The sequence below is a fragment of the Aythya marila genome (genome assembly GCF_965140915.1).
Source record: "Aythya marila genome assembly, chromosome: 15".
Lineage (NCBI taxonomy): Eukaryota > Metazoa > Chordata > Aves > Anseriformes > Anatidae > Aythya > Aythya marila.
In genome coordinates, this window is record NC_139056.1 from 6,847,915 (window position 1) to 6,865,182 (window position 17,268).

Here is a 17,268-nt window from a genome sequence, read left to right on the forward strand (position 1 = left end):
AGATCAATGATTGTATTAAGAAATTGGTGAGAAGTGCAGATTTTCTTTCCTGTCTGACTGGATACAGGGTAGATCTTTCGTTGTGTATGAATTTGTTGCAGTTGTGCAGAACACTAATCATTACATGAGCTGGAAATTGCAAAGCCACATATGAGTTTGTCTGGGGTAGGGAGCGGTATCAAAGCAGTTCAATATGCTTCTGCAGTGACATGGGACTTGGAAACAGTATTTACATTGTGATGCTACTCTTAGTATGTCCCATCCTTTAGTACATCACTGTGTCCATATCAGAAAAGGTTGTATGATCCTTAAGCAATGTGGAAAGACTTAGAAAACTTGATTAAGTTGAATCACTGAATATTTCACGGGACTGTCTGGGTATCTGGCACACAGCATCACCTGAAAAGAATCAAATTAGCAAGTCAGGGTAGTGTTGCCATCAATATTGTGTTGTTTCATATGATGGCATTTCCACTTACATGCCTTTCAGTAGACTGAAGGTAATGCAGATAGTCTGAGGGAAGGTAGTGGCAATCAAGGAAGATATGGAGGCAGCAGTGGATATTTTTGCTCTGCTGAAGATTGGCAACTTTTTCTGGGTTGTATTTTGAGATGTTTTTAGAATCTGTGTTGGAACTCAGTTATAGGAAAATACTTTTAGGTCAAAACTAATGGGATGGAAGTATAAAAATAGTCCTGAAAGGGACCTTGAGGTCATGCACGAACAGCTGTGCCTGTGTCATACATGGCAGTGCTGTTCTTGAAGACAAACAGTTTTCTTAATATTTAACTTGACTCTCCTGTACTTCTAATCAGTCATATTGCTTTCCTTGTTCAGCACAGGCAGGGAGAGCAGTCACATCTGCAGCTGCATTTAGCTTGTTTGAAGATTGTGCTTGTATACTGCCCATCCCTAGTCCTGTCATCTCGTGACTGACCAATCCCTGTTCCTTTGATCAGAGACTGCACAGGTCTAGACTTTTTATCATTTTTATTTTTCTTCTCTGGATTCCCTCCACACCCTCAGTAATACAGTGAAGCTGAATGTAATGCCAAGATGAAAATACATATTCTATGTGGTTACTTAAAGCAAGATGCAACATGCCATTAAGTACCCTTACTGTGTTTTTAGATGATAGAGAATATTTCATTTGAAATTGACACTTAATGTAATGCTTAAGTGGATAAATATTACACTGACCAGCAATATAAAACTGACTTCTGCTTTTATCTCTTTTCTGTAGTTACTCTCCATTAGCAGATGCATTTTCTTGCCAGTTTCGGGGCCACAATCTGCCATCGATGCTTTCCAAGTTCTCCCTCCCAGTGTCACTCTCAGAGTTCAAGAATCCACTTGCACCGCCTGTTCAGGAGGTGAGATGGGGGAGCATGCAAGAGCTGTTTGGACAGTGTATGGTTGCCCTGCTAAGGAGAAAAAGGACTGGTAATATTTCTGGAGTACCTGGTTAGGAACTTGCTACTGTAGGCTTAGAAGTTGCCACTTACTACATTTCCAAACGTGATTTGTTGTTTCATATCCGTGTGCCAAAAAGCTGTGGGGATTTTCAAGATGAAGCTGTGTGGATGCTCTGTGGTAGCAAAGCACATTCCTAAAAGAAAAATCATAATGCTGTTTTTCCTTGAGTGATGTAGTATGGAAGAAGAGTGAAGGCCTGTCATAAACTGTAGGGCTTAATGCAAGTTTGTGGATTCCTCACAATCACATTTACTTTTATTATATCCCATCTGTTTTTAAAAGCAAACTGTCTATTCACTTAGCTTTTGGTACAAAACTGGAATTGTTTAAAGGCTATTGCAGGAAGTAGATTCAGCAGGTAGTCAACAGAAGCCCACGTGTTACAACATCAGCATTTTGATGTTCAGATTTGGAATAATAGCATATTGATTTTCAATTTGTGTGCTGTTATTTTGCTTGATCATGGTTTGCAGCATTTCTGGGAACTGGCGAAATGCAAGAAAGATCTCAGTAATGTAAGACCTCCAGGCTGATGCTGTTACATTTCCAAATGAAAAAACCTCTGAACAATCATTGTGGCAAAGTGAGCATAGGCAAATTTTTTAACTGGTATCTTGTCGTGCTGTTTGCTAGCCTTTGTACTTTGATGACTTTCTGTTTATATTAAATTAGTCACTGTTCAAATACCTAGAAGATTAACATCAATCAAGCACACAAACAATTGCGAGAGACGAATTTGTCGTAATTACAGGTTGGCAGAGATAATGATCAGAGATAGATGTAACTACTTATGTAGCTTCTAATCCCCATAGTATATACTGGTCAGCTGCCATCTTTAGAAGCAGGGGAAGAGCAGTGACTACTGTTTTGTCAGTACTTTGCTGTAGTTGCAGACAAATCTCTGTCCTGAAAATTGAAGCTGAATCAATAGAGTTAATTTTATTTTAGCTGCAGTAGCTTTAGGAGGCATTTTTACTCTCAGTACTTTTTAAAAAATGAATTACCTGCTTTAGGACTTTTCCTTCAATACTTCTGGTTGTTTTCAGACATCTTACTTTTGTTTAAAATATATAAGTAAAATCTGCCACACACTACTGCAGTTATGAGGAAAGCCTTGAAACAACAGTGTGAGTCAATGTTTGCCAGAGCTGTTGGATGCTATAATAGCTCTTTTAGGCTGTGCATCTTCACTCTGATGCTCGCCTCTCCGTGATGGGGCTCTGAAAGTCAACAGCATGGGTGGTTTTCCTCATCCTTTTGGCATGTGTTCATGCACTGAGGATGATGCTGTGAAAAGCTATGGAACTGCCTCCTGCAATCTGAAAAGGGGAGGTGAGTTTCTGTGGTTGTGGAAGACTTGGGACTCCTTTGGCAAGACGTGCATGAGGATGAGCAAGACAAACCATAAACCAGTGGGCTGCTGTGAGAGATGGCTAGCTTCTTTTGCGTAAAGTTAAGCATGCCAATTCTTGAAGAAGATTGAAATGGAGGGGTGTTTTTGTATTATTATGTTCCTGTAGAAAAGGTACATTCCTCTGCTTTAATGTAGCTTTATAGAATTCCTGTAGTATTGTTTTGTTAGGAACTAGCCTTTTAAGGGAGATGAATCCCATCCCTATCCTGAGGTGGCCAGGCTCCAATTGTAATTAACAGAGATCTAGTTGACAGAGCAAGTAATCTGATGAAACGTGGGTGTTCTTTCTTTCTGCTGTGCAGCAATAGAAGATGCTGCACTCTGAACTGTAAATATTGTCTAATTGTGTTTGCTTTGCCTTTGAAAAAAAAAAAACAAAGTTTGGACTTTTCATGGTAACTTTGTACATTGGAGTGGATGTTTTTTAATTTGTGGTGCTTTTTTTTTAAACGTTGAAGAAATTCACTCATGGTCATACCTTGTGCTTTTCGTCATGCTGACTGTACTGTCTCTGTATTTCTGAAGGTAGTCTGTACTGGAAGGTTGGTATTGTGGGAAGTCTAATTGCTAGTTACCTGTGAGAAGAGACCAACCCCCAGCTCCCCACGCCTTCCTTTCAGGTAGTTGCAGAGAGCAATAAGGGCTCCCTTGAACTTCCTCTTCTCCAGACTAAACTACCCCAGTTCCCTCAGCTGCTCCTCACAGGACTTGTGCTCCAGGCCCTTCACCAGCTTCATAACCCTTCTCTGGACACACTCCAGGGCCTCAACGTCCTTGTAGTGAGGGGCCCAAAACTGAACACAGCACTCAAGGTGCGACCTCACCAGAGCAGCATACATGGGGATGATCACCTCCCTGGTCCTGCTGGCTGCACTGCTCCTGAGACAAGCCAGGATGTCGTTGGCCTTCTTGGGCACCTGGGCTCATGTTCAGGCGAGCATTGACCTGTCCAAGCCATGGGCTGGCAGCTTCTTCAGGAGAATTCTTTGGGAGACCATGTCAAAGGCCTAGCTGAAGTCTAGGTAGATGACATCAACAGCCTTTCCCTCATCCACCAGGTGGGTTACCCAGTCATAGAAGGAGATGAGGTTGGTCAGGCAGGACTTGCCTTTCATGAACACATGCTGACTGGGCCTGATCCCCTGTCTGTCCGGCATATGCAATGTGATTGCACTCAAGATGACCTGTTCCATCGCCTCTCCTGGCACCGAGGTCAGGCTGACAGCCCTGTAGTTCCTCCTTACAACCCTTATAGATGGGCATCACATCAGCAAGTCTCCAGTCATCTGGGACCTCTCTGGATGACCGTGACTGCTGATAGAGGATGGAAAGTGGCCCTGCAATCCCATCTGCCACATTCCTTACCACACTCAAGGGGATCCCATCTGGTCCCATGGACTTGTGACATTCCAGATGGGGCAGTAGTCTCTAACTATTTCCACCTGAGCACTATTTTTTTTTTCTGCTCTCCATCCCAGACTTCCAGGTTGGGAAGCTGAGTACTCTGAGGATAAGTGGTCTGTCTAGTAAAGACAGATGTAAAGAAGGCATTAAAACCTCAGCCTTTTCCTTATCCTCAGTAGTGATGTTTTGATGCAGTTCCTTCCTTCTGTGTTGATGCAGTCACAATGCCTCATTTAAAAGAGAACACTTATTTTTTGTTTGCTCAGTTACATGGATGGAGGCGCTCCATTCCTCTGGGTAGATGAAAAATGGGACACTAGCATTTTTGTACTTGGGGTGCTGTGGTATTTTTTGTCTGGCAGGAGGTACAAACAACCTGCAATACCCTCAGTAAGGACAAGACTGCCTTGAGAGCTTCAGTGCATGTCTACTTTCTGCTTTGGTGTCTGTCTGTCAGGTAGGTAGGAGGCGGCTAGGCAGTGGCATCTATTGAGACTGCCTTTGCAGTACATTGCAGTTGAACTCTTCAGTGGTTGAATATCCATCCTCTGTCAGTGACCTTGTGCTTATATTTGCCGAGTTGTTGGTCTTTGGGTAGGGATCTCCATGCTAGCTTCCCTTTTTCTCTGTTTAATCTGCCTTGCTTGGATAGCAGTACTGCAGTAGCATGAGGATGAGCCTATGCCTACAGCTCAGCTGATATAATGGCATCTTGGTGCTGCCAAGAGGAGGCGGCCCTGGTTTTCCTTTCCATTCTCAAGTGTGTGCACACATGCCTTCCTCCTTTCCCCCTTTCCTTTGTGCTGGTGCTCTGGCTCCTGTCCAGCGTGACTCTATTCACTTAACTTGTTTCAGCCTGGCTGGTTTTCTGCCAGGTTAGCAGGTGGAATTTGCTCAGGGGATCAGCAAGTTCCAGGACTGGCACAGAGCAAGGGAGGCACTTTTGCAGCTGGGTATGTGAGTGAGGAAAACGGAAGCAACTTGTAGCTAGAACAGCATTGATATCACATATTGTTACTGGGAAGAACTTAGCTGCATGTGTATGTAGCTTGTGGGCAATATTAGCTGCTTGAACCTGCAACTGTGTCTTGATCAAGAAGGCCTGAGGTTACATACAGAAGCCGAGGGTCTCAGTAAGTACGTTAAAATTTCATCTCAAAGCCACGTCTGACACTCACCTTCCTGCTTAGCGTCGTTCTGTTTTCTCTTACCTGTGAACAATGTGATTTCTAAAGAATACAGCAAGCTTTTCTGCTGATAAGAGAATCTGCCCCTCTGATTTGCACAAGATTGTTTGTAGAGTTACCAGCTTTTTGCTCCCATTCTTGTTGATAAGCTAAGATGCCTATTATCATTGTGGTGGCATTAGCTAAACAAAGTGAAGAGCTGTGAGCTTTGAGTCTAAGTCCATATTCAGTTTATCTAAGATTACAGTATTAACTGAAGGTGTAATTCAAATTCCTTTTTTAAAAAAAGGATCTGAATATCACCTAGATCAGGTTGTACGTTTGTTGATAGATGCTCTTTCTCAAAAGTTGTAGGAGATAAGGAGACACAGCCTAGATTCATTGCATACAAAGCAACTGGTTCAGTCTCGACAAAGAATATAAGTGTCTGTGTGCAGAGAACACCCACTTATGGCAGCCTGACTCTAGGGTGGCCTTACAGCCTTTTGGAAGAATATTCTTGTAGAATATTGCAGAGCAGTAACACCGGTCCTCTGGTCATGTCCCTCTATGCTGATGCAGGAGTATCAGGAGCAGATTAAAACTTCAGAGTGCAGCAATCACTGCTTAAGTGGCAGGGTGTCATCCAAGGAACATTGCTCAGTTGAATTGTGAAGGGGGGTGTGCGTGTGTGTGTGTGTGTGTGTGCACCTTTACAAGCACTAAGAAGAAGCAGCAGTTACAGCAGCTGGTTCTTTGAAGTGCTGTACACTCAGATCTGTGATGACCCATTGCCATTTTTCCAATCTCTCACTGGGATCTGGGATGAGTGGCAAGGTGTTCATTGGTGCGCACCCCTTCATGCCCTCATGTGAAAGCACTGAAACACTTGGAGCCCTAAAACCATTAGCTCAACACCTTCCATTGAGAGAGTGAGTGTACCAGGCATGTGCTTGACAACTGCAATTGCTGCATAGGAATGTTTTAATTCTGCTTCTCAGTGCAAGGTTTTCTTTGTACAATATCGGAGTTTCTTCATCCAGATACTCTGTGCTAAGTTTCTTGGCAAACCAAGGGTAAATCATAATACTTGTGGCTTCCCTCCTCCATGCCTTGTAGCCTCAGCTAGTTCATCTGTTTGAGACAAAGATTTAACATCTCTGTGCTGCCCTGAGGAACGAAGATGATCTTTCCATCCATGAGGTAGAAGGGATGCACCTATGTGAATTAGACATCCCATTTTGCCCCTGCATCCCCTTCACTACAATAGTTCATTATCATCATACACAGTTATTATTTCAGTTAACTACTTCTTCCTTGATGGGGCTAGGATAACTGTGGAAAAAAACAGAGAAATATGAGAGCTGCCAGGGAACAGAACATGCATGATTAGTTTTTCACCTTTACTTGAATAAAGTCAATCCATACTGCTGGGACAAAGGCACCAGCAGATGAGGCCTCTGCCTTACACATCCGGAAGACGTGCCATGCTTTGTGTAACGGCACAGTGGAAAATGAGCGTGTGTGTCAGAGGATGGGAGTGGGAGGAGAACTGCATGCTGAGAAGGCAGTTGTCTTCTGAGAAACAGACTGCAAATGGCACTGTTCTGCTGGGCATCTGGAAGGCATTAAGAGTCATAAGAGCTTTTGTTGGCAGAGGTATGGAAACAGTAGGGTTTTTCAGTGTAGCAGGTTAAAAAATATGGCTTTCTAGGCCTGAAGGGAGGGAATGGTTAAGCTCTCTTGGTAAAGTGAGAATTCAGAGCTGTCACATAATGATCAAAATGGCAATATTAAACAATAATGTTTTATCCTTCATTAATAGGGGTATTCTGAATTTGTTTTATGAAAACAGGATAAAATGTAATAGATTTGTTATTTGTAAAGCAGGATGGTTTGAATGATAAATGCTTAATGCATTTCAGCAAACATCCATTTCGTGCAGTGACTATGCAGGTGCTGTTTTACTGACACAGAGTGATGCTTAGTTCTCCAGTCAGACCATGAAGAGTGTGTGTCAAATTAACTAGATAATCCAGACTGGAGAAAGGGGGCTTACATATTTCAGCAGGCAAAATGTGCTGGTTCTTAACTAAGAGGATATCCTTGGGTAGTGAGAAATACTGAGCTGGGATTTGGGTGCTTCTGTGGTGCTGTTTTCCCTTTCCTGAACGTGTTGCTAGGCCCTGTTACCTTTGTGTTTTCTTTAGCTTTTTAGGCCTGGGAAAGAAACTACCTTAAGGAATCTGTGCAGGAAATGCATTTTATTTAACATACTACTGAACAGTTTTAGGAATGCTCCCTTTGATTCACAGAGGGAATGAATGCTAAATCCTGTTCCTCCAGGACCTGGGTCTGAGCTTTCCTGAGTGTCTCAAACTGCCCAGATGGGCTGCCGTACAGTGCCCACCTTCTCTGATTTTATCAGTAAACACAAGGCAATGTATTATTACCAGTGCCTTCCATGCTGTGGTGCATACTCTAATTTGCCCAGGGTCTGCTGTGCCACAACAGGTATGAGGAAAGGGATGGCCACGGGCTGATCTGTGCCAGTGGGAACCATGCAGATGCTGCAGCTGACAGAACCCCTCAGGCTGGGGAGAGGGGAACTATGAAAGAAATAGAGATGAAATTTAGAGTTGATTGTTGAATTAAACAATGAAGAATATTTCCTTTTATATTTCTATCATGGTACTGGTGTTTCAGCCAAAAAAAGGCTGGCTATGGCTTCCTACAGTCATTTAATGACTGAGTGGAGTCAGTCCTGGGACTGAAGCATACCCTTTCCTGGGAAGTTTCTCTCAGTCTTTTTTGCTTCAGGAAGAACCCAGCTAATCCAGCAGACTGAGACCAAGCATGGAGATAAGCTTGTGTCCCTGAGGGATGAAGAGCATTTCCAACAGACAGAGCAGCGCAGATGGTGTGGGGAAGCCCTCTCTCCTACAGACCTTTCTGGAAACTCCATCATAGCTCAGGACGAACAGATGGAGAAAGGATATAAATTTTGTGTTCATGTCTAGAAGTGCAGGCAGCAGAGTATTAGCAAAGCCTCTGCCTTATCTTATCTGTGAAAATGCTTGCTGCTTTTGGTAAGAAATAAGTTTAAACCTGGAAGAAGTATTTTTGTGTACATAAGACAAAGTGGAAAAGGTGTTGGGGGTGTATTAGCAGTGATGGCACAATACACCCAACTTAGGGCATAGTGCTTGCTATATGTGCTTCACTGCCTGGTCTTTTTTCTTTTTTTCACTGCCTGGTCTTTTTTCTAGGACTGGATTTTTAAGAGACTAAATTCCCACTGAAGTCAGGCTTATTAGAGATAACCTTCAATGATCAATTTCTTTTACCTAGAGGTGGTTGTTCAGGCTCACTTCAATACAGAAGAACAATTCTCTCTGGTTTTAGAGTTACTCACTATCTCCAAGTCTCCCAGTCATGGCACAAAGACATTAGGCAGTCATTGTTTCAGGGAAGTGTCTTATAGTTGTAAATCTTTACCACCACTTTTGCCTGGCTTATTGTTCCACTGAGCCAAGGCTGTTGTCTCAGGGGTGGCTTTCTCTAGATATTTGCATAAGAGGATTGGAGTGAAGGTGTGTATGCAGAATGGGAGAGTTCCCAAGCATACAGAGCTGCAGCAAAAACAACTGGCTATTTTTGTAATTTACAAAATCACCAAAGTGGCCAGTGGAGGTTGGTCTAGGTCAGGCCCTACACAGCAGATTCTGCAGGTCTGGCAGAGCCTGTCTTTGTGCCTTGAGTTTTCTTGGATTTTTCTGAGGTTATTTTGGTCTATGAAATCTGCAGACCTCTTTAATTTGACATGAAACTAGGTAATTAGATGCCGCTGCATGCCAGCAGGTAGGAAATTTAAGTAAAACATAAAAGAGATCTTTCCATCCAGGCCTGCATCTGGAAGGAAGGTTTTTAGCTATGTAATCACTGGAATAAGCCTCTTCTATTTACAGGCTGATCTGAGATGTTAGCAAAATAATATGCAAATGTACTTTGCTATCTTCTGCTAACTTCCCCTTCTCTAGATTTTCTTTTAAACATATAAAATTAATTACACCTTTCATGGAAAAGATGTTTAGAAGGCAATCCCAGATAAGATGTTTTAAAATTAAAATCCATTCAGCCTCAAAAAGTGGTAATCCCTGAAAAGACAGGGTGTGTGTTTATCTGCAAGCAGAAGATGTTTCTTTTGTGATTTGATAGCAGAGAAGGAACTGAAAATTAAATGAATTATGGAAAAAGGAAGATTATGTGGGCTGATGAACTTCATCTTGGGGGCTTGTATTTGAGATTTGGCCTGTTATCCTGATGATTAATACAGCAGAGCTAGCTTCCTTCTCAGAGTCTGAGCTCATTCTGTGTGTGTTTCTCTCACCAAAACAATGTTGGTTGCTATGAAATCCCCAAATAGCTTTTGTCAGTGAATCAGTGTTTTCAGAGCTGTTAGCTATGGGAAGGGTTGTCTATAGTGAAATGAAAAGGCTTTTTGTGTAGAAATTCAGACATGATGATGGGTTTTGAATGCTCCTCTAAAACTCCCGAAAGTAGGCCATGCCAGAAACCTACCAATGTTCCTCCCTCATTCTGCCTGCTGCTTTCAGCATCGCCTTTGGGACATTGTGCTGCTTCAGCTGCTGCAACACAAAGGTGTTTTGCTTGTTTGTTTAAGTTGAGCGTCATCTCTTGGCAGATTTTAAACTCTTGCCTGTCTGTACTATAGAAAGCTAGGTGCCTTTACAAGCATGGCCTGTCCTCTTATTGTGGAGAGATGGTGAGTAAATGGGCGATATTAACCCTGCATATTGAGAGGGGACTCCCTGGCAGCCGTAGGCTGCTGTTGCTTGTCCAGTTGTCTGCTGCCATCAGCATTACTTCTGCAGCAGGAAGGGATTCCTGGTGTGGCTCTGATACCCAGAGTCTCTCATGGTTCTGCAACAATTTCTCACCTGATGACAAAAGCCTCCTACCTGTGGGCACCTGTCTTGGTTGCTTCAGCTGTGTCCTGTCACCCTGCCCTCTCCCTGGCTTTCCAGGAGAAGATGAACTTTGGTCTGACCACTCTGGGATTAACCGTTTGGTGATTACTGGTTTTAGTGGGCGTTGTGTAAAAGCCAGCATGCTGATCCCGGGGCTCACACTGCTGGGCCTAGGCCATCAGGGCTGCATCTGCCTCATTTGTTTCGCGTGCCCTGTGTCTCTCAGAAGGATGATCATTCTTTCTTTTAGCACCTACGAACATTTTTGTTAAAAGAGGACTGAACAGCTCTACGTGGGGTTGTATGGCTAAAGTATTAGGTATGGCCATATCTGTATGGCTAAATCTTCGTGTGGTGAGGGCATTCAGCTGCTCTGCTAGAACATAGCAGCTGCTGAAACTCTGGCAGGGGGGCAAGGTTGGTTTGTTTGAGTGCACTGGCTGTGCTGGCCAGTGTTGCATAAAGACGTGTTGGTCATTAGCAGTTTGATAACAGCCTAAACATACACAAATGCTTTGGGTGTAATGAGCACACATGTGCCTGGTCACCTTTTTGTGATGGAAAGTGTAGGCTGATGTTTCAGAGAAAATATAAAACTGTTCTCTGGCATGGAAAGCATTTCTGGTTGTGATTTCTTAGGCTTTGTGCATTGTTTTTTCTCCTGTGTTTTATTTCACAGGTGTATAATGTCTCTTTTCTCACTCTGCAGACTCAGCTCATTCAAATGGTGATATGGATGCTCCAACACCGGCTTCTTATTCAGCTTCACACTTATGTCTGTCTGATGGTGCCACCAAATGAGGAGGATTTCCGGGCCCAGGATGAAGACATGCCCTTTACTGCCAGAGTTGGAGGCCGAAGTTTAAGCACCCCCAATGCTCTCAGCTTTGGCTCTCCAAGTATGAGCAAGCTTTTCTCTGTTGTTCAGACTACAGCCAACTTCTAGACCTTCTGTTAGCGATGCCTTAGTATCAAGATAACTTGTTTTTGCTGGAGTGCTTGCAAATTATGAATTGCCCTTCTTAAATTTAGAGCTGGGCATTAGTGAAAGTCTTAAGGGCTTAAATTCTTGTTTTTATAAACAAGTAGGTATTTTTAATTTGTCAAGTTCTCATTTGGTTATGTCAAATATTTTAATATTTATCAGAGGTACTTCAGTGCATTTTTCCCAAGCAAATTTCTACTTCCTTGCTGTGCTAAAGAGTAACCATGAAGGACCTTTGGTTGCACTGCTGTTACTGCATGAGCTCTTGTTATCAGGAGAGGAAGAAAATTGTGAAAAATTGTTTTAAACAGCATTAATTTCTGTGGGCTGTAGAGCAGCATGCAGAAAATACCAAGCTGGCTGTCAGTCTCACAAATGGTTGATTTCTCTTTCCTGACGTATTTAATTTCCTTAGTGCCATTCTTCAGAGTGATTCTAGGAAAGCATTTTCTCAAAGAGTAAAGAAGATACAACACAGAAATCCCTAAATGTGCCTGCCTGTGCTGTCATGAACAGCATTCTCAGAACGCTGAACAGCACTGTGGCTGGAAATCAGGATTGATACTCTGTGCAACCTTCAGCTTTACAGAACTCATGAGTTAGGGCAGAAATCTTGGAACGTGAGTTTGATAAGTTTGCGCTCTGCTTATTTTGTCTCACTCACAAGAGGATATTGCTTCTTGGCCTTTCTGCTTGCTCCCACCTTCTGTGTTGTTAGGCTTTTCATGTTACCACTTCATGGTATTCCAGCAGAGCTGGCTGGGAATTTTCTTTTCAAGTGTTTTTATGGACTGTTTATGGTCTCCAGAAGTAGTTTCCCACATAAATTGATGACGCTGTTGAAATATTTGACTTTCCAACTGAGAAAATTCCTGTGCTGTCATATCACTAGTTGCAGATACATGTAGCATTTCCAGAGCCACTTTCTACAGATTTGAGGAGATTGTTTGGAAAGACCGCACAGAAATGACCTGAATTGATAATCTTTATGTTATTATGCTGAGGAATGTAAACATTCTGTCTCTTTTCTCTCATCCCCTGATAGCTAGTAGTGATGACATGACTCTGACAAGTCCTAGCATGGACAATTCCAGTGCTGAGTTGATACCTGGTGGGGACTCACCCCTAAATAAAAGGATGACAGAGAATCTCCTAGCAAGCTTGTTGGAACACGAGCGGGAAGCTATCCTCAATGTCCCTGCTGCCCAAAATCCAGAAGATCTTCGCATGTTTGCAAGGTAGGAAATGAGTACAGAGCATAATTTTTTTTTCTTATCCTTACTGTTTTATTGAAGGATAGGCATGGACTCGAAGCAAATACCATTAGCTTGGCATTTTGGAAGATAAATTGTTTTGATTTTGTTTCCTTTATAACTATTTCATACAGTTTTTGACAAAAACTAATATGTATGTCACAAGAACACCTATTAACAAAATTCTCCATGTATGAAGGAGCATCAGGACATAAGACCCTGTTGTCCAACCATCACTGTTTACCTACCAGTTTTCCTGTGTCCATGGTAGATATAATAGCATAGCCTAAAAAAAAAATCTGGGTATGCAAAACAAAGACTTATTCATACTGACACATTTTGTGTTAGTATTTTCAAGCCAGATAGTCTTTATTTTAAGATTTCTAAACTACATGTAAATATGAGACAAAGAAAAAAGCATCAGAGACAAAGTCAGCCTGAATACTTCTACAGAACAGCTTACAAAGGTTTCAAGGACAGTTTTGCTGAGATAAGCTGCTTATTTGAGTAGGTTAGTTAGCTCTAGAAGTTAAAGTCACTATGTTGTGTGATTAGTAGCACCCAGTTTTGTTGTTACAAATTTCAACACAACAAAAATACACAAGGTGTGGTTCTGCATATGGTCAAAAGCAGAATGACTTCCTAACCAGCTATCTGTGAAAATGGTAGGGGGGAAATTTTTCCTTTCCTGAGCATTTCAAAACACAGTGGCATCACTGGAATGCAGCTTTCACTGTTTTTCATACTTGCAGAGCAGAAAACCACCTGGGGCAAGTTCTGTAACATTTTCCATACTTCACAAATTCAAGTGGTCATCCCTGAAAACATGGTTTTCACCCTAGGATGGATACAGTCAAGTAGCCTACAGAAACTGTATTGGCAAGAAGTTGCTTTTCTTATCTGTGATGAAGTTTGCAGCTTCATTACCAGATAAGTGGTTATAAAACCTGTGAGAAAGAAAAGTAAAAATCATAATTGGTAGTATCTTAAGAAAGAATTTGTGGGGGACACTTCGGGTGAGTTTAGTGGCAATGCAGATTCCTAATTATCCTGGAGAGAGGAAAGGATCTCATTATTGCTTCTCTGTCACTTCTTTCATCTGGATAAAGCAACAATTTGAAAGCTTTTGAATTGCAGATGCCAAAAATGACTTCAGTTTCATCAGAAAATCAGCTGCCGTAATCAGGCAGCTGTCTTAATGATGTGTATTTTGCAGTTTGTCCATGCACTAGGTTCTTTAGCAAAGCCATGCTGAGCATCTGCAAAATGTTAATTTCCATTCCACTGTAGATTGAATTGACAACCATAACTCACTCTTAAGTCAGCAGTGAGAAAGAGAGGAGGTAGAGTAAATAGATTGGTCCTGTGGGTAGGATGCTAGAGTGTAAAAATAGCAATGTTTATACAAGATGCTCTTGGTTACTTGTGATTTTATGAGACACCGCAACTTGGAGGTCGTGCATGTATTTTCTCTCATTTTGTCCTGTAAACCATTAGAGATGAGTGTCTGGGTGAGCATGTGGCTCTTAGTAAAAGTATAAATAATTGTGGAGAAGCCACTGCAGTGAATGATCTGATCCTCCTCATTACCCCAGCAGAGGTTACTGCATCAGGTCTGCTTTTCGCTTCGTCTTTAAGAATAACAGCCTAATGAGAGCTGTGCTACAGCAAATAGCTGTGCTGTATCAGCTGCCTACCAGAACAAATTCCTACTATAAATGCATAGTTAGTGCACTAAATATACTGTAACTGACCTTCTAAGTATAGTTTTGTGTGTGCACGAAGGGATGGTCTATTTTCAGTATAGCAGTAAAGTTCAGCCTGATATATTTTCATGTGTCTATGCCTCTGAACTCCTGTTATTCATTAAACAGATGCCAGAAAGAACTTGTGCCTGTCCATTACTATGCAAAGCCAGTATTTGCAAGGCAGAAACCTTAAGGGGGAAATAAGGGATATGGGAGCTTGGCTTTAGCATTGGCTGCATTAATCCTCATAGCATGGAATCGGAATTCAAATCCAAGTTGTTTCCATAGGTGTTGCTGGGGGAGGGATGGCATTGTCCTTCCAGAACTACACTTGAGAAGGAAAAAAGCTCTTTTTGTGCTAGATCTTCAGTAATGTATATAAAGTGTTCCTCAATGCACATCAAGCAGTGCTTTTAAAGACAGTTTGAGGCTTCTCTCCCAAGCCATGGGTGTAGAGTCACTTTTGGGATTTTTTCTTACTCTTAGATTGAGAAATAGAGGTCCTTTACTCCATAGAGGAATATTCGTAGGTGTTATTAAGCTGTGGACAGTTCTGCTCCATCTTCAAGAAGTGTTGGAAAGGTTATCTCTTTGGCTAGATATAAGCTAATTTTATTTGAATGACTAACCTGAGATATCTTTTTTTTTTTTGTCTGAAGCAGTTTAGGGAACTGCTGTACCACCACAGTGCTGATAGCAGGGCAGCTCTGGTAACTTGAACGGGGAGGCAGGGAGGACAGTGATGAGCAATGGAAAGAAATAATCTTCCATCACTGCATCTGGACCTGGAAGCACACATCTGTCAACAGACATAGTTGTGCAGCTTCAGAGGGACCCAAATGCAGTGTTATTCTCAGAACTGCCATCTTATGTCCTCTTTGGGTCCCATAAATGTTCACTGCCTGACAATGTGAAGATAGTGCCTGCCTTCATTGGAGCTGTAAATGAGGGTGCTTGTTGTAACCCTTCTGTGGGGCAGTGTTTAACGACATGCCATCGTACCGGGCACTTCCCTCTGCCCTGCCTGTGCTAGTGGTTTATCCCTGTGTAACAGCAAAATGAGCTTTCTGTTCACTCCTCCTTTAATTGCTGTATTTTCCAGGTAGGAGTTGCCTGGGACAGATGAAGCGAGGCATTTCCCAGAGCTCTGGCTTGCAGGCATGCACATGGACACGGGTGCATGCACGCGTGAAGGAGCCCAGCGCAGAGTTACTGGGCTCGGGTCAGTCAGGACAGACGGGAACCAGGAGCAAAGCGTGGGGCTCACCAAGCCTGACCACTGACTCCTGTGGTGCACACGCCTGAGCTTGTTGTCCATGGATATGTCCTTATTATTTTGTTAGAGACAAATGATACATTAGTGGGGGAGAGCGGCCATCAGACTGAAAGAAATTATTCCTTTCTATCTGGTGCTGCACCTGGAAAACTGTCTCGTTTCCCTCTCTCTCCTCCCCCTGGGTCATGAAGAGCTTGGTGAAGGTGAAGGGCCCGTGCTGGCTGCTGGGCTGGGTCTGGGGCATGGGGCAGGTGGGGAGGCTCATTCAGATGGGGCTTATTCAGGCCAGCAGAGTGGAGGCTGAGGGGGATCCAATGCCTGCCTGCAGCACTTTGGAGGGCAGCTACAGCAGATGATGGAGCCAAACTCTCCTCAGTTAAACGAGGGGCAGCAGCACCAAGTTGCAGCTTGGTAGATTCTATTTGGACATTAGGGAAAACTTCTCCAGGAGGGCGATGCTGCCCAGGACAGATTACCCAGCTATGTGGGAGGATCACTGCCCTTGGAGAGTTACAGAGCTTGGGCAGAAAAATCTGCAGCGTTGGCAATAGTCCAGCTGGGACAGGAGGCTGGACTAGGCCTTGGAGGTGACTTCCAGCCAGCGTTTTTGTGATATTCTTTAATATCCTCTCTAGCTTTTATTGGAATGGAAACTATTTCCTCTTGACCAGTTACAAATCCAGACTCTTTTTGAATATAGGACGGATGTATTTATTGGAAAACTCCTACTTAGGTTGCATAGCTGTTGAAAACCAGGTTGCAATCATCCACACAGAAGTCAGTTGTGCCAGGGGTTGAGAGTTTGGACAGTCACTGTGAGCAGCTTTGTAGGAGGGAGGGAATACGGAGCTTTAAAAATCTTTAAAGTGTTTTTTTGAGCAGTGACACAGGTTAGGGGAGGAGGAGCTTTGGCCAGGGACAGATAGCAACACAGTGCCCAGACAAGGCTAGACAGCATTTGATTCAGCTTGGAAAATCACAGCAAATAAATTGGCCAAAATGAAATGGAGAATTCTAGAAAGCAGTCCTTCTGGGGGAAGAATCTGGTAGAAGTGATAGGTAGTCATTTTTAGAAAGAAAGGAATGCTAATCCCCCTGCTAGCTAAAATGTGAGCATGAAAAGAAAAAAATCCAAAATCAGTGTTTTCAAAAATTACCATTAATACTTCAGGCAATGGTGCATTTTTGAGGCACACAACCCCCCGCTTTGCCTGCTAATGGCCACTTCTCAGCGTGCTGGTTACCATCGACTGGGGGAAGGAAGCTGATTAGCCTAATTTAAATGCCCGTTGGGAGATACTGCAGGAGGCCAATGCACTCCACTGATAGGGGAAATGTAAATATGACTGGAGCCCGTTGTTTGTTTGCATTTCAGACTTAGCAATTATGTTCTGCGTAACGGTGCCAACGTGAGAGCTGGCAGATGTACATCAAAGCAGAAGGGAGCGTGCAGTGTGTTGTGCTTGCACTGCGTGCTCGTTTTGCTGGGGAACTGCACACCCCTGGGCTGCCTGCAGGGATGAGGCAATGAGCTTACCCGTGGCCAGGGAGCAT

General features: G+C 43.0%; 1 protein-coding gene across 7 annotated transcripts in view; it reads left to right on the forward strand.

The window, feature by feature from the left end:
• Positions 1 to 17,268, forward strand: part of NPRL3 (NPR3 like, GATOR1 complex subunit) — a 50,868-nt gene that overhangs the window by 30,217 nt on the left and 3,383 nt on the right. For all 7 annotated transcript variants that reach the window (XM_082772708.1, XM_082772709.1, XM_082772710.1 and 4 more), the window contains 3 exons: positions 1,245 to 1,374; positions 11,162 to 11,351; positions 12,483 to 12,675. In XM_082772708.1, coding sequence (XP_082628834.1) covers positions 1,245 to 1,374; positions 11,162 to 11,351; positions 12,483 to 12,675 — 513 coding nt within the window. The remainder of the gene's footprint in view (positions 1 to 1,244; positions 1,375 to 11,161; positions 11,352 to 12,482; positions 12,676 to 17,268) is intronic.